The sequence below is a fragment of the Podarcis bocagei genome, assembly GCF_964188305.1.
Source record: "Podarcis bocagei genome assembly, chromosome: 10".
NCBI classification, from domain to species: Eukaryota; Metazoa; Chordata; class Lepidosauria; order Squamata; family Lacertidae; genus Podarcis; species Podarcis bocagei.
This window is the reverse complement of record NC_138135.1, coordinates 3277762-3303921: the sequence shown is the minus strand read 5'-3', so window position 1 is coordinate 3303921 and position 26160 is coordinate 3277762. Positions and strand designations below refer to the sequence as shown.

Below are 26160 nucleotides of genomic sequence, written 5' to 3'. Positions count from 1 at the left end.
ACTCTATAAAGGGCTCTTGGGTCCCCCATAAGGGAAGAAGGGCAGCTTTTGTTCACAACAGATGTCACCCCAGATGGGACCTTCGGTTGGCCAGATTCAAGGGGGGGCAAGGAAGGACCGGTGATCCAGCGCGCACCAGGCCATTTGCCAGGAGGAGCCACCAGTCCTCTAGAGCAGTGTTTCCCAACCTTTTTTGGGCAAAGGCACACTTGTTTCATGAAAAAAATCTCGAGGCACACCACCATTACAGCCCCGTGACGTCAGCGCGCAGCGTCACGCCGAGAGGGACATGAATTGCTAGCAAATTACATAATCACCTCCTTGAGGGCTGGCTCATCTTCTCCGAAGGCAGAACCCCATTAATTAACAGGACAGACTCACACCATAGCCAAGACGAGGGGGGGAAACCTCAGTCATGCACAGTCATGCACATGTGGGGGCTAAATGAGGAAGAAGACCGGGCAGAGAGCAGGGTTCAAATCACCCCACCTGGCCAGGACAATCCCTGGGTGCTCCCTTGGGCCATTCGCCTGACCCACCTCGCAGGGCTGTTGTTGCGAGGATAACACGGGGAGAACCACGCGCGCCCCCGGGAGCTCCTTGGAGGAGAAAGCGGGCGATGAATGCAATGCACGAAATATATGAGAGGCGACCAGGTTTTGCAGGTGAGGGGCCCCCACCAGCCTCCGCTTCCAACACCTGGCGCAACGACGCCGAAGTTTCCCCCCGGGCTCGGCTCGGGGAGCAGCGCTGCTCCCCCCTGGCTCCCCTTCGCCCTCCCGGCTCTCTCTGCCGCCCACTGGGGACCCCCCTCACCTGCCAAGTACGGAGCGGTGGAAGTTGCATGCATGCATGCAGGTCACCGCGTTGCCATTGCATTGCACTCCATGCAACTCCTGCACGCATGCATTGCCTTGCACGCCCGCCAAGGGGTCTCCCCGCGGTCCGATGCGTCCCCTCCGGCGCAGATGCAGCATTGCAAAAATAAAAAAACCCCGACGCAGCCCTACCTGGGGGGCAGCCTCCGCCTCCGCCGCTCCGCCTCCGCGGGGATCCCCGGGCTCCATCCTGCCGCCCGATCTCCGCGGGGGCGCAGGCGGGCTGCGCGGGGTCTGCGCGGAAGAGCCCCTGCCCGCCCGGCCGCCGCCGCTGTGCTCATTCCATGGCCGGGAGAAGAGCGCTTCAAACAAAACGCCCGGCCCGCCAGGCCACGCTGGGAAACGTAGTTCGCGCACCCCACGCGGGCGCGGAGCCCAAGGGCGAGGGGACTACGGATCCCGGCAGCCCCCGCGCCGGGGACGGAGGGGGAGAGGCCGGGTGCAGGGATGGAGGGACGGGTGGGCGAGCGAGCGAGTGAGTGGCAGCCGCCAAGCCTTGGCCGAGAGCCAGGAAGGGCCTCCCTGGAGGAGGAGGAGGAGGGAGGCGCAGAGCGGGAGGGAGGGAGGGAACCCCAGGGGCCATCTAGTGAGGGCAACCCAATCGAAAATTTGACTTAAAAAAAAAATCTTTTGAATTTTTTAATTTTTCCCGCGGCACACCAGGCAACATCTCGTGGCACACTAGTGTGCCGCGGAACAGTGGTTGGGAAACACTGCTCTAGTGACCCCAGGGTCTGGAAAGAAGTGGAGTTCCAGGGGGGCTAACCAAAGGAAGCAATGCTTGATCAGGCCGGCCACAAATTGATTTATTTTTAAAATAATCTTTATTGATTTAAACTACACACATATACAAAGAATTTGCAATCTCATACTGCAAAAAAGAACATTTAAAAAAAAACGAAGAAAAAAGGAAAGAAGAAATTACAGAAAAAGGAAAGAAGAAAAAGCAGATTTATGTGCATAAAAAATTTAATCTTCCTAATTAAATAAAAAAGACCTGACAAAATGAGTCTTTCAATCATTCTTATGGTACTGTTTATACTGCCGTTATTTCTTTCGCACAGTTTTATATTCTTTAATATTGTTCCGGTCTACTCCAGAAACAGTATTTTTTGTGTTTACAAGTATCACTCAAGTTCTGCTAATATGGTGTGGTTAGTACAATATGATCTTCTATAATCCTTAGATATTCTCCATTCTCCAAATATTTTCCGGTTCAATACTCCTCTAACTCTTCCCATCAGTTTTGCTAGCTGTAAATATTCTAACATGAGTATATGGCTTCTCTTGGTGATGTCCACAAGGGTATTTTTGGCTCATGTAGTCCTTTATATTTATTCCTGATTTTATTTCACATGGCTCAAAAATCCCCTGTGGACCTTCACTTTTTCGTATATTAAAGAAGCGTGTCATCCAGACCGATTCTCGTGGCCTTCCAAGTCTAATAGGTCCATATCTTTTAGTGTAATCCAGTCTTTTATCCAAAACAATCCTGCCGCCGCATGGTAGAATTCCAAATCTGGCAATGCAAAACCTCCTCTCTCCTTTTGATCTGTTAATAACTGGTGTTTAATTCTCGGTTTCTTTCCTCTCCATATAAATCTAGACATTTCCCTTTTCCACTCCTTAAAACAATTCATTCCTCCTAAAATGGGCATTGTTTGGAATAAGAAAATCATTTTGAGGAGGATATTCATTTTCACAACGGAGACTCTTCCCCAGAGTGAGAGATGGAGTTTGGTCCAGGTTTCCATATTTTTAAAAATTTCTTTCCATACTTTACTAGAATTATCCTAAGATAAATTTAAACTTTTTTTGAAATCCAGATCCCTAGGTATCTAACCTTATTTTTAGTTTCCAGACCTGTTTTTTCTAGAAGAAGAAGAAGAAGAGTTTGGATTTGATACCCCGCCTTTCACTCCCTTTAAGGAGTCTCAAAGTGGCTAACATTCTCCTTTCCCTTCCTCCCCCACAACAAACACTCTGTGAGGTGAGTGGGGCTGAGAGACTTCACAGAAGTGTGACTGGCCCAAGGTCACCCAGCAGCTGCAGGTGGAGGAGCGGGGAAGCGAACCCAGTTCACCAGATTACGTGACTACCGCTCTTAACCACTACACCACACTGGCGTTCTAGACGTTCTTTTTTCCCCTTTCATTGTGAGGCCTTGTGTCAGTAATTTAGTTTTTGGGTAGTTTATTTTCAGCCCCAGGCCGGCCATAAATTAATCTAGCAAAAGACCCTGGGGTGGCCAGGAGCAGTGCATGCGGACGTGAGTCTAGGAATGGAGAAGATTGTGGGCGGGATTCTCTGAAACACCCAGCAACCCAGATTCTCATCCTTTGCTGTCTCTTTTGCTTATGGTCTTCACTACCAGCCTTCCTGGCAAGAGGTAGCGAGGAGGGGGAGGGGAGAATGTTAGACTTGGGGTTCTGCAGTTAGAGAGGCAATTAACTGCAAGGGGAGAACGCCAATCAAAGCTTTCATTCCCTGTCGGGGAACCTGGGATCTGAAACTTCTCCTTTTTCCCAAGGAAGATGCCCCAATGCTGGTCCAAGTGGACAGTTTGGATAGCAAGGGACTTGGGCTCGGTTTCCAATTTCTCTTTTTCTCCTAAATGCAGCTGCACCGGCAGCACCAAGATCCAGGAGGAAGTGACTGGTGCGCCTCAGAGCGCAAGGGCGTTTACAATTCCTTTCCTTTCTCTCTGGAGCAGCCGGATTTGGCACTGGGCTGCCAGGCGTCCAGTGGAAAGGGACTCTTTTCCCTAGAGTGTAAAAGGCAGAAATGGGTCTGGGACCCCATGGTAAATAAAGGGAGAGAGAAGGACTTTGTAGAGAAGATGAACGACTGTCAGGTCAGGAAAGACCTGGGAAAAGGCTAGCGGGTTTTTGTTTTTGGTTGAAAAATGGGATTCCCACATTCTAAGAGTTCTAACCGCCAGACACAAAGGCATGTGCTGGTTGCAGCAGGAGGGGGAGTCTCCCTGGTTGCTTCAGCAGCCGGCCTCCTCTGGGTCTCCTGGCCCCCTCCTCTCCTCCTTCCAAGCCTGAACTGCTCTCTGCCCCACGAAACCCTGTTTCCTCCTCAGCTTGCAATATCTCCCCTTCCGGTCTGCTCCCTTTTCTCCCTCTTTCGGCTCATCGCCATCCCACCACCAGGAAGGCAGCCCTCCTTCTGAAAAACCAAGAGAGTAAATAGACAGTTCTCTGAATGGAGAGGAGCAGAAGCGGAGTCCCCTGTGGCTTTTCAACTTGTTCATAAATGATCTAGACTTAGGATGGAGCAGGGAGGGGGCAAAGTTTGCTGATGGCAGCAATTTTTCCAGGGTTGTTCAAACAGAAATAGATTGCAAGGAGCTCCAAAAGGACTTCTTCAAAGGGAGTGAATGAACAGATACAGCTCATTGTCAATGAGATTAAAGTGGTGCATGTTGGGACAAAAAAACACCTCTTAATATCATGTACAGGCTCATGGGGTCTGAACTGGATTTCCCTGTGTGTTCTAGGAGACCAGGGGAGAGGGGAGCTGGTCACAGCAGGAGGGGGAGTCTCCCTGGATGCTATCTTCCCCAAACTCCTGAAAAAACAGGAGCTCTGGGGTTGCCCCATGGGGTTCAAGAGTGAAGATGCCCCCACCAGGAGATTTCCCTGGTACCTACAGCCCCTCCTTCCCCCTCTTGAAATTAGGCTTGGGGGGAAATATCCCATTCAATTTCAGTATTCTTCATGACCCGCAGGAGGCAGCGATGAAGTTCTGGTGAAGAAGCAGTGCTTGGAGATCATGCGGTGGGAGAATGACAGAGTTTAGAGCAAAAACCAAAGGTACTTTCATCTAAAATTATACTCACCATTGTGAGATGCTGCCTTCATTATTTCATTATTATACTGTTTTACATATAAACACCAGAACTGCACATATACCTCTTGTTTTTAGGAATGATTTCCTGCTGAGTTCATTGCTCAGAGTGCACACTGAGAGGAAGGAGTCCCACACTCCATACATCTAAATGGGTTCTCCCATGTGAGAGTCCCTAGATGTTCCTTAAATAAAGGTAAAGGGACCCCTGACCATTAGGTCCAGTCTTGACCGACTCTGGGGTTGCGGTGCTCATCTTGCTTTATTGGCCAAGGGAGCTGGTGTACAGCTTCCGGGTCATGTGGCCAGCATGACTAAGCCGCTTCTGGCGAACCAGAGCAGCGCACAGAAACGCCGTTTACCTTCCCACCAGAGCAGTACCTATTTATCTATTTGCACTTCACATGCTTTTGAACTGCTATGTAGGCAGGAGCTGGGACCGAGCAATGGGACCTCACCCTGTTGCGGGGATTCGAACCGCCGACCTTCTGATCGGCAAGTCCTGGGCTCTGTGGTTTAACCCACAGTGCCACCCGCATCCCTGTTCCTTAAATACTCCATTATAAATAAAGCATTTTTTGCAGTCTTTTCATTTAAACTGCTTATGCTCTCTGAGTTTGTTGATGGTCTGAAGGGTTTCAGCTCTTAAACTTCTTCATGTCCATGAGTCTGTTGATTTGGAACTTCCACTAAGAGTGAACCTCTATCTACTTTCCTGATATTTATATGGTTTGTCTTTTGTGTGAGTTTTTTTGACATAAATCAAGGGTTCCACTCTCTGAAGCTCCTTCAACAGTCCATGCATTTACATGGTTTCTCCCCTGTGTGTCTGCTGATGTTTTCTAAGATTTCCATTCTGACTGAAGCTCTTTCCACACTCCATACATTTAAATGGTTTCTCCCCTGTGTGAGTCCATTGATGTGTTCTAAGTTTTCCATTCTGACTGAAGCTCTTTCCACACTCGATACATTTAAATGGTTTCTCCCCTGTGTGAGTCCGTTGATGGTTTCTAAGGTCTCCACTCTGATTGAAGCTCTTTCCACACTCCATGCATTTAAATGATTTCTCCCCTGTGTGAGTCCGTTGATGTTTTCTAAGATATCCTCTGTTACTAAAGCTCTTTCCACACTCAATACATTTATATGGTTTCTCCCCTGTGTGAGTCCGTTGATGTAGTCTAAGGCTTCCATTGTTACTAAAGCTCTTTCCACACTCAATACATTTAAATGGTTTCTCTCCTGTGTGAGTCCGTTGATGTAGTCTAAGGCTTCCACTATGACTAAAGCTCTTTCCACACTCGATACATTGATATGGTTTCTCCCCTGTGTGAATCCGTTGATGTGTTCTAAGATATCCTCTGTTACTAAAGCTCTTTCCACACACGATACACTTATATGGTTTCTCCCTTGTGTGAGTCCGTTGATGATTTCTAAGGTTTCCACTCTGATTGAAGCTCTTTCCACACTCCATGCATTTAAATGGTTTCTCCCCTGTGTGAGTCCGTTGATGCGTCCTAAGGCTTCCATTCTGACTGAAGTCCTTTCCACACTCCATGCATTTAAATGGTCTCTCCCCTGTGTGAGTCCGTTGATGTTCCCTAAGGTTTCCATTTCCACTAAAGCTCTTTCCACACTCGATACATTTAAATGGTTTATCCCCTGTGTGAGTCCGTTGATGGTTCCTAAGGCTTCCATTAGTACTAAAGCTCTTTCCACACTCGATACATTTAAATGGTTTCTCCCCTGTGTGAGTCCGTTGATGGTTCCTAAGGTTTCCATTCTGACTGAAGTCCTTTCCACACTCCATGCATTTAAATGGTCTCTCCCCTGTGTGAGTCCGTTGATGTTCCCTAAGGCTTCCATTATCACTAAAGCTCTTTCCACACTCAATACATTTATATGGTTTCTCTCCTGTGTGAGTCCGTTGATGTAGTCTAAGGCTTCCATTGTTACTAAAGCTCTTTCCACACTCAATACATTTAAATTGTTTCTCTCCTGTGTGAGTCCGTTGATGTAGTCTAAGGCTTCCACTATGACTAAAGCTCTTTCCACACTCGATACATTGATATGGTTTCTCCCCTGTGTGAATCCGTTGATGTGTTCTAAGATATCCTCTGTTACTAAAGCTCTTTCCACACACGATACACTTATATGGTTTCTCCCTTGTGTGAGTCCGTTGATGATTTCTAAGGTTTCCACTCTGATTGAAGCTCTTTCCACACTCCATGCATTTAAATGGTTTCTCCCCTGTGTGAGTCCGTTGATGCGTCCTAAGGCTTCCATTCTGACTGAAGTCCTTTCCACACTCCATGCATTTAAATGGTCTCTCCCCGGTGTGAGTCCGTTCATGTGTTCTAAGTTTTCCATTATTACTAAAACTCTTTCCACACTCGATACATTTAAATGGTTTCTCCCCGGTGTGAGTCCGTTCATGTTTTCTAAGGTTTCCATTATCCCTAAAGCTCTTTCCACACTCCCTACATTGAAACGGTTTCTCCCCTGTGTGAGTCCGTTGATGTTGTCTAAGGTGTCCACTCTGACTGAATCTCTTTCCACACTCCAGGCATTCATATGGTTTCTCCCCTGTGTGAGTCCGTTTGTGCAATTTAAGGTTTCCACTCTGACTGAAGTTCTTCCCACACTCCCTGCACTTAAAACGTTTTCTCTCTGTGTGAGTCTGCAGGTGTGTTCTAAGTTTTGCATTGAAAGAGAAGCTCTTTCCGCACTCCATACCTTTAAATGGGTTATTTCCTTTTTGTGTTCGTTGATGTGAACTATGTGTGCTCATTCAGTGAAGCATATTCCACATTTCACACATTTTAATGGCTATTCCTAATGAAACGAAAGGTGCACTGTCCCGTGCAATTCTGACTTCTCCACCACCTTTTTCAGAGTGGGCAGAAAGGAAATCCTGTTTGGGTTTTAGGAAAGAAAACACAGAAAAAAAAAGGACACATCAACCTCCATTAGCACCTTCTCTTATTTCAACATCTCCTACATTCTCCCATGTCCTACCCATGTTCCTAATTTTTAGGAAATGAAAATGGTATGATGTCAAATGGTAGTAATGCATCAGCAACCTTTCATAATCTTCAATCATCTTTAATAACACAGAATGATCTTAGAATACCGTTGTCTTGTGGGACTGCCTTTCTTTCTTTTTTCTTCTTCTCTTTTTTTTAAACTTTTCTTTTGCTTTAAACAGGTACATGTAAACAGGTACTTAGAAATAAAGACAACCAAAATGACAAAGAAAAATTCCTTAATAGTAATGAAAAAAATGAAAAAAGTCTACAAAAAATATTGAGGTACATGACACAGAACAAAGCAACTATGGGAAAGATAAAAGGAAAAAGAAAAAGGAAAAAAGAAAAAAGAGAAAAATAAAAATAAAAATAAAAATGAGCCTAAGCAGGAAAGCTCATCTATTGTACACTTCCGTCAAGCTCACAACAGATCATTATTCTTATCGATTCTCTCTATCTGCATTCCAAAGGAATCCCTCATCTTGGTATCAGGGAGCATTTCTCTATGCGGTATCATTCTAAACATAGCCAGATCTTTCTTGTTGAGCCCTTGTCCCCTACATAATTATTTAAATATTCCTATTCTTCTTTCACCATTTTTTAAGGTTTATCTCTTATTGCATCGGTCAGCTTTGCGAGCTCCAAGTACTCGCACAATTTGACAACCCATTCCTCTTTAGTGGGTATATTTTTATCTTTCCAGTGTTTTGCCACTACAACCCTTACTGCTGATGTTGCGTACATAAATAGCCTAGTTTTGTTTTTGGGAATATTATCTGAAACCATTCCTAGTAAAAATTATATGGAGAGACGACCAATGAGTGACGCAAGCAAGAATCAAGTTAGCGGAATTTTTCGAGATAAATGGGAAACAAAATGCAGACATAAATGTAGTTTAGTAAAGCGTACATGAGGGGTCTTGGAATACAAGAAATGGCTAGACTGAAGAAGATAAAAGACAATAATATCCAAGAGCTAACTAACCAGATAAGAATTAATGAAAAAGAGTTGATCAAAAATCCAAAAAGTCATGAAATATTACAAAAAATAAAGATATTGCAATCCCATATCTCTCGTATATTAAATAAGGAAGTAGAAAATAAAATTAAATGGGGAAAACAAAGGTATTTTGAGTCCGCCAATAAGCCCGGTAAGTTGTTAGCATAAAGGAAAAGCAAACAAAAAAAGTTATAAATAAAATTTTGGACAAAGGAGAGGAAACAACAGACCCAGTAAAAATAAAAATAAAATTCTTAAACTTTTATAAAGATTTATATAAACAAGAACATTTAGAGGTTAATAAAATGGAAGAGTATTTACAACAAAATTACCAAGAATTGAAAAAGAAGAAGTTGAGGCCCTCAACTCCAATATAGAAATAGATGAAATGGCACAAGTAATAAAAAAAATTGAAGAGTGGCAAATCGCCAGGTCTTGACGGAACCACATTACTGTACTATAAGAACCTGGAAGAAGTAATCCTCCCTATATTACAAAGAATAATAAATAATATACTGGGAGGGAAAGATATACCACAATCATGGAAAGAAGCACTGATCACTCCAATCCCAAAACAGGGAGTGGAGTTGACAGACATGAAAAATTATAGACCAATCTCCCTCTGGAATACAGACTATAAAATCTATGCTGGGGTGATGGCTAATAGATTAAAAAAGACTCTAAACAAAATAATCAGCAGAGACCAGGCGGGCTTCTTACCGGATAGACATATAAAAGACAATACAAGAATAATAATTGACCCGTTGGAATATGTGGAAATGAAACCAAGTAAAAAGATGGCCATGTTATTGGTTGATGCAGAAAAAGCTTTTGATAGAGTATCATGGAATTTCCTATAATTAATGGAATTAGGCCATGTTAAATAATTAATGGAATTAGGGCGATATATGATAACCAAAAAGCAAAATTGCTAATAAATAACGAGATCACCGAAGATTTCAGCATCGAAAGGGGGACAAGACAGGGGTGCCCTCTCTCCCCACTTCTTTTTATTGCCACCTCGGAACCACTTTTAATAGCAATAAGAAAGGATAAAAATATAAGAGGAATTAACCTAGGAACTCGATACTACCAAATTAAAGCCTTTGCCGATGATGTAATCGTAACCACTTAAAATTCAGTGGAAAGTATCCAAAAAATGCTTGCACAACTGGAAGAATTTGGGAAAGTCTCTGGGTTCAAACTGAATAAAGGAAAATCCAAATTATTAATGAAAAATTTACGTAAGTTGGAACAAGAGCAACTGGAAAATACAACAGGTTTAAAGGTAGCCAATAAGGTAAATTCTTTGGGGGTTTGGATCACCAATAAGTATATAAACTTATATAAGGACAATTATGAGAAGAAGTGGAAGGAAATAAAAAAAGAATTAGAGACTTGGGGAAAATTAAAATTATTCCTGTGGGAGAGAATATCCACAGTTAAAATGATGGTATTGCCAAAGATGATTTTTATGTTCCAAACAATACCTATAATTGGAGGTGTAAAGTGTTTTAAGGATTGGCAGAAGGACCTTGCCAAGTTTATGTGGCAAGGGGAAAAACCACGCATAAAATTTAAGCTACTAACAGAGTTGAAGGAAAAAGGAGGCTTCGCGGTCCCTGACCTTAAACTGTACTTTGAGGCAGTGTGTTGGACATGGATTAAGGACTGGATATTAATTAAAAACACGGAAGTCCTAGATCTGGAGGGATGGGATATTGTGTACGGGTGGCATGGCTAATAGGCTATGACAAGGTTAAATCCCGCAAAGGATTTTTAAATCACATTGTGAGAAGGGCATTATATGAAGTATGGGAGAGGAGTAAAAAATCAGTAGTAACCAAAACACCATGGTGGCTGTCACCAATGGAATCTATGTCAGTTCACAGGATGAATATGAACAGCGATTGGCTAACATATAAGGATTTAGTAGAGGAAACAAGTAGTGATCCGAAAATAAAGGGCCTAAGTGAATTGAAACAGAAGGGAATAACCTGGCTGGAGTATTATCAATTAAAAGCCGCCCTTGAAAAGGATAAAAGAAACAAAAGATTTGACAAAAAAATATCCTATCTGGAGAAGGATATTTTATATAATAATCAAAAGACACTTTCTAAAATGTACAAACTACTTTTGAATTGGCAAAGAAAGGAGGAACATATCAAAGAAATTACAGTAAAATGGGAGAGGGACCTGGGACATACGATCAAACCCAATATTTGGAACGAATTATGGACTAAAAATATAAAATTCACGGCTTGTTTCCTTATAAGGGAAAATCTTATGAAAATCTATTATAGGTGGTACCTGACCCCTGTAAAACTTGCAAAAATAAATAAATCAAATAATAACAAGTGCTGGCGATGTATGGAACAGATAGGAACATACTACCATATGTGGTGGTCCTGTCTAGAGATACAAAGATTTTGGAACATGATTTATGAAGAGATAAAGAGATTGATAAAAACTACATTTAGCAAGAATTTTTACTCTAAGACTGCCTTTCAAATCAAGTGGTTGCCCCCGTTTCCACCTCTAGATCTTCATGAATCACCTGCACAGTCCCACTGACCTCAGGAGGTCCATGTGGACCATTATGTGAGACCCAGATCTACATCTTTTCCAGGGACTGTGGTCTGGGTCAGTCAGAGAACTAGTGGCAAGGCTTGGTGCTTGGGGTCAGCTGAATGGGTGCTCAGGGAAGCTCCTGTTCTTGGAGATGGACCTCCATCTACATGCCTCGCATTGCATTGAGAGAGCAGGAGAAGCAGAAGGAGAGCAGCTGGCACATGGGAATCCCAGACGGAAACACCCACCCCAATGGTGCTTTCTAATGATGACGTGCTGCCTGATCTCGAGCCCGTCTTCTGACTATCCTAAAGTGACACTGAAAAGCAGGACATACCTGTACTTAATCGTAGATAGCCGTGTTGGTCTGACACAGTTGAAGTAAAAAAGAATAGTCCAGTAGCACCTTAGGGACCAACTAAGTTTGTTCTAGGTATAACCTTTTGTGTGCATGCACACTTCTTCTTATAGTGAAGGGTAGTGGGAGATGGTAGTAGGAGTACCCTTCTGAGAAAAACCCCACCCCACCCTCCCACAACATACAAGGGTCTGGTGACATCTGTGTCAGTGTATCTGAAGACGTGCGCATGCACACAAAAGCTTATACCTAGAACAATCATAGTTGGTCTCTAAGGTGCTACTGGACTATTTTTTATTTTTTTATTTCAACTGCGTCAGACCAACACGGCTACCTACCTGAATCTAGATGTCATGGGGTGTTGGGGAGCTGTAGTTCTCCTTTGGTGGGGGACATGTCCTGCACCTTCTGGGGTCATTTTTCCACCCTTGGTGCCCACCCTGCACTCAGCTCTCACCTGTGGCTTCCAGAAGCTGTCAGCATGCAACAGGGGTTCAAGCAACGGCTTCAACCAGCCGGCTAAACCAGGTGAGGAAAGCTGATGGGTCTCAAATCCTTGGGGGGCTGGGGAATTCTGCTGCACCTGAAGTCAAGCCCTGGTGGATGGAGAGGAGGAGAACAACCGTGAATCCCACAGTCCAGAAGGCAGATTCTGCCCGTGCGGAAGAGGAACGTGAAGGGCAGGTGGGGCACGTCCACCTGGAGGCTTGTTATCTAGTCCCAGGGTTACCCTGACATTGAATTATATATGAATTGCAGTATTGAAATGTGCCTGCTCCCACTTCATATTCTGATATTACTCTACTCTGCTTGTCTGTTTCTTACTTGAGTGCTGTTTTGGTTTGCTAAGTCAGGGTTTTACTGTAAATTAATTTTTTGCTATTTTTTGGGTACTGTCATGCTTATCTGTCTTCAGTAATAAATTTCTCAGCTGATTTTTTTCCCCTGCCTCTGAGTGTTTTTTCCTACTCTGTTAACTATACATCAATCATTATGGAGGAGCAAGATCTGCAACCTAAAGCCCTCATCAGCCTCGGCCCTGTGGACCTGAAGGAGCGTCTCCACCCCCATCGCTCAGTCCGGACAGGGAGGTCCTCCTCCGAGGGTCTTCTGCTGGTTCCCTTGCTGTTAGAAGTGAAGTTCCAGGGAACCAGGCAGAGGGCCTCCTGCCCCATGGAATGCCCTCCCTTCAGAGGGCAAGGAAGGAGGCAACTATCTGACATTTAGAAGACAGCTGTATCAGGAGGTTTTTAATTTTTGGATGTTTTACTGTCTTGTATATGTACTGTAGGGACGCGGGTGTTGCTGTGGGTTAAACCACAGAGCCTACGACCTGCCAATTAGAAGGTCGGCGGTTCGAATCCCCGTGACGGGGTGAGCTCCCGTTGCTCCTGCCAACCTAGCAGTTCGAAAGCATGTCAAAGTGCAAGTAGATAAATAGGTACCTCTCTGGCGGGAAGGTAAATGGCATTTCCATGCACTGCTCTGGTTCGCCAGAAGCGGCTTAGTCATGCTGCCCACACGACCCGGAAGCTGTACGCCGGCTCCCTCGGCCAGTAAAGCGAGATGAGTGCCGCAACCCCAGAGTCGGCCACGACTGGACCTAATGGTCAGGGGTCCCTTTACCTTTACCTATATATACTGTAAGCTGCCCAGAGTGGTTGGGGGGGGGGAATACTAATACTATAACGTCTAGAGTGGTACGTCGGGTTACAGGCGCTTCAGGTTACAGACTCAGAAATAGTACCTTTTGTTAAGTACTTTGCTTCAGGATGAGGACAGAAATCGCACGGCGGCAGCAGGAGGCCCCATTAGCTAAAGTGGTGCTTCAGGTTAAGAACAGTTTCAGATTAAGAACGGAGCTGCAGAACGAATTCAGTTCTTAACCCGAGGTACCACTGTACTATTATTATCATCTTGTGATTTTTTCTAGTTATTTTGGAATTCGTACTGCAACATTAGCTTACGAAATGTTATGGGTGGAGAAAATCACAGGGTTGCCATAAACTATAATCCCACCCACAAACTCTCATTCACATACAGTCTGTAAATTTGGGAATGACACACACCTCACCTGTGCTAATACTGGCAGTCTTTGGCCTGCACAGGCACACCCAGTGTGTAGAGCCTCCAGCCCCAGGCACTGTCTATCATGAAAATGGGTCCTTTGACTGGGAAGATTCAGGCAGTTACTTTCACTGGATGATGATGGGTTGTATCTCAGCTTGTCAGTCACTCTGACACTGCCTTCAAAGAATAAGAGGAACAGAAATGCTTTTGAGGTGCAACTTCTATATCAATCCTGAGAGCCATTCCATGGACTCTGCACCCCTGTTTCTGATGACAGGTGTACATTATCCTCATCCTCAGTGGAAAAGACATTAAAGATGGAAGCCTGAGAGAGAGGGAAAGGTTTCTGGCTGCTTCCTGGGTGGGATTGCAGAAACCAAGAGCCGCTTCTGAGAAGGCCTCCCCCCTCGTCTCGGGATTTCTTCTCCTCTCCAGGGGACCAGTGGTTGGACTGGGCAGAACAGCTGCGTCTGGACAGAGCAGGGGCTTATGGGGTGGAAGGAGGATGGAGGTTGCAGGAAGGAAGGGGTGGGGGGACAGGACCCCCACTTTCCAGGGATCCCTCTCTGGTCGCCCCCCCCCCGTTGATTGCTGGGCGGGAGAGATAAGCCAAGGCGGCCCCTCCGGAGATTTCCCGAGGAAGGCACGATGGGGACGCCCCCCCCCCAAGAGTGGTCTTCCTATCTCTCCCCCTGCCAATGCTGCCTTCCCTTCTCCCCCCACGTCCTTGACCCCCTCCCTCTCTCCCGGAGTCTCCCCTGCATCCAGAGGCTTCCTTGGCACCACTCCCCCCACGTCCTGCGCCCCCATCTCTCCAGCCGGAGGGGCCCCCCAAGACGAGCCATGGAGGGACAGGGGGGTCTCTATCCCTCGTGCCCGTTAACCCTTTCGTGGTCCACCTCTCTCTGCGCTGAGCCCCCAGCGCTTCGGATATTCCCAGCGGGCGCCACGATGGAGACTTCTCCCCAAAGACTGGTCTTCCTATCTCACCCCCCCCCGCTGCCCTTCTCTGACCCAGGGATGCTCCCCTCCCTCCCCCCATTCCTCGACCCCCTCCCTCTCTCCCGGAGTCTCCCCTGCACCCAAAGGCCCCCTTGGCTCGGGTCACCCCTCGCCCTGCGCGCCACCCCTCTCCATTCGCAGCCCCCCCGACAGGAGCAAGGGAGGGGCGGGGGGGTCTCTATCCAGGCGCCTCCCGCACCCCTTAACCCTTTCTGGCCCGCTTCTCCGCGCCCCAGGGAGTCCTCGTGGGTGGGCGGCCCATCTCCGCCCCTTGGCAGCACGCGTGCCGGAATCCAGGCCCCACGGAAGGCGCTTGGGGGAGCTGGCGGGGTCTCTGGGTCCTTTTCTCCCCCTCCTACCCCCGCGACCCCTTTACCTCTTTGTCCTCGCTCCGGTTCTCATTTCTTTCCTGCAACATCCACGTTGGGCGAGGATCCTCCTCTTCCCGTCCTCCTCCCCTTTCCGAAAGCGCCTCCCCCCCCCCAGCTACGCCGCAGAGCAGCAATCCGGCGTAGAAGCTCTACTTGCGAGAGAAGCAGGCAGCTTGGGAGGGGGGCTCCCCCCCCCCATTTCCAGAGCGAAGCCGGATTGGAGGAGGAGGAGGAACAATGTATTGGGGGAGGGATTTGGGATTGTGTGGGCGGGATGAGAGAAGGATGTGCCGGGAGGGGAAGGAAAGTGTTGAGCGGGTGGGGGGGGGAGTAGAAATCCCCCCCGGTCTTCCTTCTGGGGATCAGGAGAGGGGGGAAGGGCTGATTCCCGACAATCCAACAGCGAAGTCACAAAATGAGTTCTGCATGGAAATCAGATCAGATCAGACTCCGAGTTCGTGTTTTGGCAACATGACAGGTCTGTCAACCGGGATGCCTGAGGATTCCTGCTCGCTGCCTTTTCCTGGCCAGCCTGAGAGATCACTGGAAAGGGTGGATTTCTTGACTCCAGAATCCATCATCGCAGACCCGTTTCATTCAGGCCTAGAGATCTGCTCTTTGGACCAGTCTGCTTGGATCATGTGGATCATCAATGGATCATATCTGGATCATCACTGATGGGGGGGGGGAGAACTCAGGAAGAATCTCCTGCCACGTGACTGGGGGCGTCTGGAGGCTGACTGGGGTCAGACAGGGCTGCTGTTTTGCTCTCCTTACTATTTCAGCTCAGGTTTTCCTGGCAGAAGTTCTATTTCATCAAGAAATGGGAGGATTCATTGAGGAAACGGGGCTAAGCGAAAGCATCCGTTGCAAAGAGGCAAATGTGTCTACTTTGTAACCATCCAGGGAGTTGTGTTGCAAAGGCCATTTGCAGAAAGGTTTTGATAAGGAAAATTCTGGGTTGAGAGTCTACTCAACAGCTCAGCTCATCAGGGTCCAAGTCCCCTGCGGGTCTGTGCGGTCAGTAAAAGAAGGAAATTCCAGCGAAGCAATTTGGAGCAAAACAGCAGTCAGTAGACTGAGATTCTTTATTGTTGTGCAACAGGTTCAACAACAGCAAGTGATCCCAGAGCAGGGGGCGACATTGACATTTAAAACTTTCCCACCATATCCAGGATAGAGTTCTCACAGCATCATCAATATATCTTTTTGCAGGGCTTGCAAGACGGAGCTGTTCTGCCTGGCCTTTCGCCAAAGCACAGTCCGACCCCCCCCCCTCCTTCTGTAATCTTCAAAGAACCCTAACCCGATGGTTGCCATTAATTTGATTCTGAATTGAGTCTAGAATGTATTTTAATTAATTGACTGTGCAATTTTCTGTACACTGGGCTATTTTTACCTGTTGTTAGCCGCTCTGAGCCCGGCTTTGGCCAAGGAGGGTGGGATACAAATTATTATTATTATTATTATTCATTATTACAGTGGGATGAAGATCATATGAACTTAAGGCATTTGCAAACAACCTGGTAATAATGGTAGAAGCCCACTGGAAACTATACCAAGGGTGTTCAACAAGATTAATCAATTTGGCCAAGTCGCAGGTGTTAAATTGAATAAAAATTGAAATGAATTGTTGGTAAAAATATGAGACAACAGAAGAAAAATGAGTAGAGACAGATAGCAGAGCTGGGGATAGAAAAGATGGTGAATTTTTTTGGAGTGTGGCAGACAACAAAAAATATAAACATTTTAAAAGATCATTATTGGTAATGAAAAATTCTGGGGTGAGAGACGACTCAACAGCCGAGCTCTTCAGGGTGCTACTCCCCCATGGGTCCATGTGGTCAGTAGAAGAAGGAAGCTCCAGCAACACAGCGGTCAGTAGACCATGATCCTTATTGTTGTGCAACAGGTCCCCACAGGAGTAAGAACCCCGAGTAAGGGGTGACCTCCTCTTTTAAAACTTCCCACAATATCCCAGAATACACTTGGAGCAGCATCACTGAGACATCATCACTACATCACTAGCATGTCACAAAGGGGGAGGGGTCTACAAGGATGACACAAGTCCAACATTCGGTCTCTTTATCAGGCCCCTTTCCCAACACCTCTTAACTCCCCATCACCGGAAGAACAATAAAACTCTTGACATCTCCTTGCCCTCAGGACTGGTCTGGAGATGGGCTTTCAGAACACCTGGCTTGCTCAACTGCCTCTGCAGATGTCCATTGTTTCCCCTGGTCACTCCCTGGATGGGGGGCCGTGTCTCTGCTCTTACGCTTGGGGGATTATGGCGGGATGCCCTGTTCCTGCTGCCTGTTAGATTTCCAGCTCCGTGATTGCAGTCATGGTATTTTTGTCTATCACATGACGGTGTATGTTTTGACTCCACAGTGGGAAGTGATGGAGACTATGTTCCTGAAGTGAGACTATTGTCCTTTGTTCTCTCTCTTTGCTGTCTGATGCTAGAGAGAGAGGGAGCCGTGTTGCAGTGCTCCGTGTGTGTTTATATGTAAATAAAGTAGATTAGCCAAAATGCTGAGTTGCTGAGCTCTGTTACGCAAACTGCAAACACTCTGCAGATCCCTAAGTGTGCCGATGTCTGTTGGCATCAGTTGCTGTGAAGCTTTTGAAGCTCCCGAACAAATGACCAGGAGGGAGAGAACATGCCAGTCGGGCATGTGTCTCTACCAGGATCCTACTCGAGTGTAGGACGAGCGCTTGACACTGCCGATCTGATTTTCTGCTTCTTGGTTCACGGAGGGAGGTGGAGCCCAAATTCCCCTTTCTCTAAGGTTCAAAATGGCGTTGGAATGAGGAGAGTCAGTTAAAGCATGGATTTTCTACACATTTATAAAGCTAGGTATCTTCCCCAAGCTGTCAAGTCGAATGGATACATTCAGGCATAATATTTGCAACATTATCATCATGGCTTTCCCAGTAGCCAAGGCCATGTTAAAAACTAGGCTGTGGGACATAGATCTCCAGGAACTAATCTCAGCTGCGGAAAAAACATGGTCCCCTCTTTATTTTCGACTCTCTAGGGTGCAGGAATTTAACCTTAATTATTTACCATTTTTGTATAACCCACAAGAAAAAGGGCTTTTTCTCTGCCTAGGTTCAAGTCTAATCCTTCTAACCTCCTTTGGGGCAGGTTTGTGGGTTTGGCAGAAGGAGATAGGATCTGCCCATGCGATGCCCACCTGGTGGAAACTCTAGCTCACATGGCCCTTAAATGCAAAATCTATGATGATCTTTGCCAACAATTTTTAGACCACCTATGCATTCCAACATGGAAACCAGAGATGGAGGTTGTACACTTCTTATTCCAGGGGAGAGACCAGGAGCTCCCCAAGACAGTAGCTAAGTTCCTCTATTTGATTTTTTGTCGCCAAAGTACGCTACAGCATGCATGCTTGAGTAGAGCAACTCCAGGGCATGGGCCAAGTAGCAGCAGGGTAGGGGCCAGGTGTAGAGCAAGTCCCACACTGAGGTCAAAAACACACACAGAGGCAGCAGGACTTCTTCAGTAATAGTTTACTGAGCTTTCAAAGCATACAGTTCTCACTGGGTCCCCAGTGAGGCACAAAATTTAGCTCCTAAGAGCAAATCCAGTTTCAGCAATAGAAAAATACAGCACACAAGATATCTAAGTCAGGCACACAAACCGGCAGAAGGGAGCAAGGGAGGAAAGAGGCTGGAAGGACACAGGGCAATGTGTTTTGTCAGGGAATGGCCTGAAGCTGAATATTCTCCTTTTCCTCACTCCTTCTCCTTTTTTTAATTTCAAACCCAAAAAGAAGCAAAGTACAAGCATCAAATTCAAAATCCATATTCGTATTTTAACATAAGCTTATTACATAGGTAAAGGAAAAGGGACCCCTGACCATTAGGTCCAGCTGTGGATGACTCTGGGGTTGCGGCGCTCATCTCGCTTTACTGGCCGAGGGAGCCGGCGTACAGCTTCCGGGTCATGTGGCCAGCATGACTAAGCTGCTTCTGGTGAACCAGAGCAGCGCACGGAAACGCTGTTTACCTTCCCGCCGGAGTGGTACCTATTTATCTACTTGCACTTTGATGTGCTTTCGAACTGCTAGGTTGGCAGGAGCAGGGACCGAGAAACGGGAGCTCACCCCATCGCAGGGATTCGAACCGCTGACCTTCTGATTGGCAAGTCCTACGCTCTGTGGTTTAACCCACAGCACCACCTGCGTCCCTAAGCCTATTACATAGATTACCTAAATTAAAATATACATAATCACTCTAGGCTTCCTTTTGCTATATGTTAATGAAACACAATTTTAAAAATTATATTATAAATATTATAGATTCCAACAGGGCCCCCACTCCCCTTCACCCATGTGTGATCTCAGTATTTTACTTCTTCCATCTTGTTGTGTTGTTATAGTTTAATAATTATTCAATTAATTCTATTGCTCTTTTCTTGCTTACCCCTGCATGTTTTACCCATTATCTATTCCTATTTCAATTCCAGAACAATATTTTTTCATGTATTCCTTCACACCATCCCACTCCTTGATTATTCTCTGATTTGAGTTGCCGTCAATTTTGCCATTTCTACAAACTCGCAGTTTGTTTTGCCATTCTAATAATGATGAGTTTTCTCCCCCTTCCAATTCTTTGCGATCAGTATTCTGGCCGCTGCAGTTGCGTAAAGGAATACATTTTTCTTCTCTCTGGGGATGTCATTAGATATTAGGCCTAACTAAAAGCCTCTGGTAAACGAAATCTTAAATCATTTTTTCCATTTCTCAAAGCAATCAACTTTGCCTATTATCGTTAGCATTTGAAAAAGAAACATTAACTTTGGCAGGATATTCATTTTAATCACTGAAATTCACCTCCTTATTGATAACTTTAACCTTTACCAAATCTCTAATTGATTTTTAACTTCTTTCCAGGTCTTATTATAATTATCTTCAAACAAATTGATATTTTTCATTGCTTCAAATTCTTTTTGCTCTGTTCGTCCATATTCTTGATAAATTGCTCTTAATCCAGTTGATATCCTTGTTCCCACTTCCATCTTTTCAATTATCTTCTCCACAAACCTCCAGGATACCTTATCGAAGGCTTTCTCAGCACCCACAAAAACAGATGCAGCCTTCTTCCCTGGGTTCCAGTCAAGATATTCAATAGCATCAATCACAAGTCTCACATTATTGCTCATCTTCCTTCCCGGTAAGAATCCTGTCTGATCTTGGCTAATGACTTTGTTCAACACTGTTTTTAATCTCTGGACCAACATGTCCGCATATATCTTGTAGTCATTATTAAGTAAAGATATTGGTCTATCATTATTTATATTCTCTTTGTTCTTGTCTTGTTTAGGGTTTACTGTTATATGTGCTAATTGCCATGACTCCGGGATTCTTCCTTCCGCCATTATTTTATTTATGAGTACCGTATTTTTCGCTCTATAACACGCACCAGACCATAACACGCACGTAGTTTTTAGAGGAGGAAAACAAGAAAAAAATATTCTAAACAAAACAGTGGATGTATGATTTTTGTGGTTCATGTTGTGGCCACAGACATGTGATCTGACGGTGAGTTTGGCGTAGCCCAATGCAAAAATCCTGAGGATCCATGTGGATCCATGCTAAAGTCGCCCTAAAGTCGCAGGGGCGCTGGGGGAGTGAACAGGAAGCAGGAGGAGGAGAACAATCCCTCTCACACACACAGACACACAGAGTATCAATCCTAAAGTCGCAGGAGAGGCAGGGGCACTGGGAGTGGGAAGCAAGAGAAGGAGAATGATCCCCCCCCCTCTCTCACACACACAGACACACACAGTATCAATCCTAAAGTCGCAGGAGAGCGCAGGGGCGCTGGGAGTGGGAAGCAAGAGAAGGAGAACGATCCACCCCTCTCTCTCTCTCTCACACACACAGTATCAATCCTAAAGTCGCAGGAGAGGCAGGGGCACTGGGAGTGGGAAGCAAGAGAAGGAGAACGATCCCCCCCCCTCTCTCTCACACACACAGACACACACAGTATCAATCCTAAAGTCGCAGGAGAGCGCAGGGGCGCTGGGAGTGGGAAGCAAGAGAAGGAGAACGATCCACCCCCCCTCTCTCTCTCACACACACAGTATCAATCCTAAAGTCGCAGGAGAGGCAGGGGCACTGGGAGTGGGAAGCAAGAGAAGGAGAACGATCCCCCCCCTCTCTCTCACACACACAGACACACACAGTATCAATCCTAAAGTCGCAGGAGAGCGCAGGGGCGCTGGGAGTGGGAAGCAAGAGAAGGAGAACGATCCACCCCCCCTCTCTCTCTCACACACACACACACAGTATCAATCCTAAAGTCGCAGGAGAGGCAGGGGCACTGGGAGTGGGAAGCAAGAGAAGGAGAACGATCCCCCCCCCTCTCTCTCACACACACAGACACACACAGTATCAATCCTAAAGTCGCAGGAGAGCGCAGGGGCGCTGGGAGTGGGAAGCAAGAGAAGGAGAACGATCCACCCCCCCTCTCTCTCTCACACACACACACACAGTATCAATCCTAAAGTCGCAGGAGAGGCAGGGGCACTGGGAGTGGGAAGCAAGAGAAGGAGAACAATCCCCCCCCCTCTCTCTCTAACACACACACATACAGTATCAATCCTAAAGTCGCAGGAGAGCGCAGGGGAGCTGGGAGAGTGAACAGGAAGGAGGAGGAGGAGAAGGATAGCTCAAGCACACACACACACACACACAGCCCCTACAGTGGCTGATCCAAAATCGGACAGCAAAAAACTGCAGGCAGGGACATAGAGCATGGGGTTGTTTTAAAGCAACCATCCCTGATCCAACCCCGATCTGCTTCTCTCCCTCCTCCCCGGCTCGGCTGGCTGAAAAGCTTTGCTGCTACTTAGCAGCTCACTGGAGAAGACAGAGGGACATCGAGCACGGGGTTGTTTTAAAGAAACCATCCCCGATCCAACCCCGATCTGCTTCTCTCCCTCCTCCCCGGCTCGGCTGGCTGAAAAGCTTTGCTGCTACTTAGCAGCTCACTGGAGAAGACAGAGGGACATCGAGCACGGGGTTGTTTTAAAGAAACCATCCCCGATCCAACCCCGATCTGCTTCTCTCCCTCCTCCCCGGCTCGGCTGGCTGAAAAGCTTTGCTGCTACTTAGCAGCTCACTGGAGAAGACAGAGGGACATCGAGCACGGGGTTGTTTTAAAGAAACCATCCCCAATCCAACCCCGATCTGCTTCTCTCCCTCCTCCCCGGCTCGGCTCGCTGACAGGAGCCGCTTACACCCGCTTTGCAGTTTCAAAGAGAGCCACGGACTGCTCACAACTGCAGCGGATTCCCCTGCCATCTGCAGGCATTCGCTCCATAACACGCACAGACGTTTCCCCTTACTTTCCAGGAGGAAAAAACTGCGTGTTATAGAGCGAAAAATACGGTACTTTCAGCGAAGTAGCTACTACTTCGCTGAAGTAGTGTGGTGAAGAGAGCCAGTGTGGTGTAGTGGTTAAGAGCAGTAGTCTCGTAATCTGGGGAACCGGGTTCGCGTCTCCGCTCCTCCACATGCAGCTGCTGGGTGACCTTGGGCCAGTCACACTTCTTTGAAGTCTCTCAGCCCCACTCACCTCACAGAGGGTTTGTTGTGGGGAAGGAAGGGAAAGGAGAATGTTAGCCGCTTTGAGACTCCTGAAGGGGAGTGAAAGGCGGGATATCAAATCCAAATCCAAACTCTACTTCATATTTTTTTAATGCAAGGCGGAAAGGGCATCCGGGCCCAGCGACTTCCCCAACTTCACTTTGGAAATAGCCTGCTGTACTTCCATCATAGAAACTGGGGCATTTTTTCTATTCCCACTCTGGGTAAGTCTTTCCCCTGCAGATAATTTTTTATATCTTCTTCTGTTACCTTGCCTATATTACATAAATTTTTGAAGTGGTTGATAAAACACTTGTTTATTTCTTCTCGTTTTCTCACCGTCTTTGATTTTATCTATTAATCTCTCTTTCTGTCTCTTCTTCAGTTGCCATGCCAGTATTTTGCTGGGCCTATTTGCAAATTCAAAGGATCTCTGTTTCATCCATCTTACGTTATTTTGGATTTCAATGCTTAACAACTACGAGAATTGTGTTTGTAATAACTTGATTTTTGGTGCTACCTTTTTATTTTTTGGTTCCTTCGCTAGTATTTTGTCATTGCTCGCTATTTCTTCTCTTAACTGCTCTAAGTTCCTCTCATAAGCTCTCTTTTCCCCTGCATTTTGCTGTATGTAGAAGCCTCTAAGAAATGCTTTACTGGCACCCCAAATTATTCTTATATCAGTGTCTTGTGATTTATTGATTTCAAAGAATTATTTCAACAATTCTTGTGCTATAATCACCAGATTTTCATCGTTTAATAAATTCTCATTTAATCGCCATCTTTTATTACCCTTTTGTTTATTTTCTAATTCTAATATCACTGGATTATGACCTGTTATTGTCCTTTGGTGAATCTCTGTTTTTTTAAATTTCTATTATTAAATTATTTGAGATCTAGATTGCATAAATTCTCCCTGACGATTGTTAGGCTTCTGAAAAGAGTGTGAACTGTTTCTCCGGTGGATTTTTGTCTCTCCATGCATCCCTTAGGTTTAAGCTGTCCACCATTTGAAAAAATGTATGTGGTAGTCTCTCTTTTCTAGATATTCTGTCCCTTTCTGTCCTGTCCATTTCTAATGAAGGGACTCCATTGAGGTCCCCCACCTTAAGGGGGGAATCCATTCTCAGGCCAATCAGCTTTCCTCAGAAGAGGAGCTGGAGGGGGGGAAGTCATCCCCTTCGTTTCCAGTGGTCTCAGAAGGAGGGAGAGACACAGACACAGAGCAGATTAGAGAGGAATTACCTAGCTACAAGAAAATGACAAGAGAAACAGACTCAGCTGGCCCTGAAGCAGGAAGACCGATTTCCTCTGAGTTCATTGCCGTGAAGAAGAGTGGACTCTGAGAGGAACATGTCCCACACTCCATACACCTAAATGGGTTCTCCCGCTTGAATGTCTGATATTTCTTAAACATTACATTATAGCTAAAGCACTTTCTGCAATCCTTCCATTTAAAGTTATTGATGGTATGTAGGGTGTCAACTGTTAAAGTTCTTCCTGGCCACGAGTTTGTTGATGTAGGACTTCCACAAGGACTGAGCCTCAATATACTTTCCTGACGTTTATGTGGCTTGTCTTTTGTGTGAGTTTGTTGATGTATATCAAGGGTTCCACTCTGACTGAAGCTTCTTCCACATACCATACATTTAAATGGTTTCTCCCCTGTGTGAGTCCGCTGGTGTAATTTAAGGTCTCCATTCTGACTGAAGCTCTTTCCGCACTAAAGTTATTTAAATGGTTTTCCCCCTGTGTGAGTCCGTTGATGTCTTCTAAGCATTGCATTGAAACTGAAGCACTTCCCACACTCCACACATTTATATGGTTTCTCCCCTGTGTGAGTCCGTTGATGTATATTGAGGTGTCCACTCTGACTGAAGCTCTTTCCACACTCCATACATTTATATGGTTTCTCTCCTGTGTAAATCTGTTGATGTCTTCTGAGGGTTTCAATGGAACTGAATCTCTTTCCGCATTCCATGCATTCTTATGGTTTCTCCCCTGTGTGTGTCCATTGATGTGTTTTAAGGTCTCCATTCTGACGGAAGCTCTTTCCACACTCAATACATTTAAATGGTTTCCCCCCTGCCTGTGTGAGTCAGTTGATGACTTCTATAGCCTGAATCGTAACTGAAGCTCTTTCCGCATTCCATGCATTTATATGGTTTCTCCCCTGTGTGAATCCGTTGATGTCTTCTAAGGCTTCCACTATCATTAAAGCTCTTTCCACACTCAATGCATTTAAATGGTTTTTCCCCTGTGTGAGTCCGTTGATGTATTCTAAGGGTTCCAAGCCGACTGAAGCTCTTTCCACACTCCATACATCCATATGGTTTCTCCTCTGTGTGTGTCTGTTGATGTGATCTAAGTCCTGCATCGAAACTGAAGCTCTTGCCACATTCCATACATTTATATGGTTTCTCCCCTGTGTGAATCCGTTGATGTTTTTTAAGGTCTGCATTCTGACTGAAGCTCTTTCCGCACTCAATACATCTAAATGGTTTTTCCCCTGTGTGAGTCCATTGATGCATATTGCGGTGTCCACTCTGACTGAAGCTCTTTCCACACTCCATACATTTATATGGTTTTTCGCCAGTGTGAGTTCGCTGGTGTAATTTAAGGTCTGCATTCTGACTGAAGCTCTTCCCACACTCCCTGCATTCATATGGTTTCTCCCCTGTGTGACTCTGGTGATGTTTACTGAGGTGTCCACTCTTACTGAAGCTCTTTCCACACTCCATACATTTATATGGTTTTTCACCCATGTGAGTCCGTAGATGTGAACTTAAATGTCCACTCCTACTGAAGCTTTTTCCACACTCCATGCATTTAAAAGGTTTTTCACCTGTGTGAGTCCGTAGATGTGCACTTAAGTGTCCACTCTGACGGAAGCTTTTTCCGCACTCCATGCATTTAAATGGTTTTTCCCCTGTGTGAGTCCGCTGGTGTATATTGAGGAGTCCTTTTAGACTGAAGTTCTTCCCACACTCCCTGCATTGGAATCCTTTCTTGCCCTTGTGAGTCCGCTGATGTGTTCTAAGTTTTCTACTATCAGTGAAACTTTTCCCACTCTCCATACCTTTAAATGTTTTCTCCCCTCTTGGAGTCATTGATGTGAGCTATGTGTGCTCATTCAATGAAGCATATCCCACATTTCACACATTTTAATTTCTATTCCAAATGAAACGAAAGGTGCCCCATTCCTTGGAATTCTGAATGTCTTCTCCATCACCTTCTTCAGAGTGGGAGGAAAGGAAATCCTGTTTGGGTTACATGAAAGAGAACAAAGCGAAAGAGAACACATCAAGCGCCATTAGCCCCTTCTCTTATTTCAACATCTCCTACATTCCCCCGCCTCCTACCCATGTTCCCAATTTTTTGGAAATGAAAAAGCAATGCCATCAAATG

The 26160-nt window shown here is 45.8% G+C and overlaps 4 protein-coding genes across 4 annotated transcripts in view; all 4 read right to left on the bottom strand.

Annotated features, from left to right (window-relative positions):
• LOC308596881 (uncharacterized protein) overlaps positions 1-26160 on the bottom strand; it is a gene marked incomplete at its 3' end in the record, with an annotated part of 228311 nt that overhangs the window by 70911 nt on the left and 131240 nt on the right. The window contains exon 3 of the mRNA XM_081212185.1: positions 13757-13934. The remainder of the gene's footprint in view (positions 1-13756; positions 13935-26160) is intronic.
• LOC308595650 (uncharacterized protein) overlaps positions 1586-26160 on the bottom strand; it is a 302145-nt gene continuing 277570 nt past the window's right edge. The window contains exon 5 of the mRNA XM_081210190.1: positions 1586-5242. The gene's annotated coding sequence lies outside the window, so the exon portion shown is untranslated. The remainder of the gene's footprint in view (positions 5243-26160) is intronic.
• LOC308595605 (uncharacterized protein) lies at positions 5502-7588 on the bottom strand. The gene has a single exon (XM_081210051.1). The coding sequence runs from the start codon at positions 7519-7521 to the stop codon at positions 5539-5541; it is 1983 nt and encodes a 660-aa protein (XP_081066177.1). The 5' UTR covers positions 7522-7588; the 3' UTR covers positions 5502-5538.
• LOC308595752 (uncharacterized protein) overlaps positions 22998-26160 on the bottom strand; it is a 158255-nt gene continuing 155092 nt past the window's right edge. Inside the window, exon 4 of the mRNA XM_081210435.1 lies at positions 22998-26012. Coding sequence (XP_081066561.1) covers positions 24822-25862 — 1041 coding nt within the window. The 5' untranslated portion in view covers positions 25863-26012 and the 3' untranslated portion in view covers positions 22998-24821. The remainder of the gene's footprint in view (positions 26013-26160) is intronic.

Coding starts and splice junctions, on each gene's coding strand:
- LOC308595605 (XM_081210051.1), bottom strand. CDS start 7,521: ATGAGCACACATAGTTCACATCAACGAACACAAAAAGGAAATAACCCA.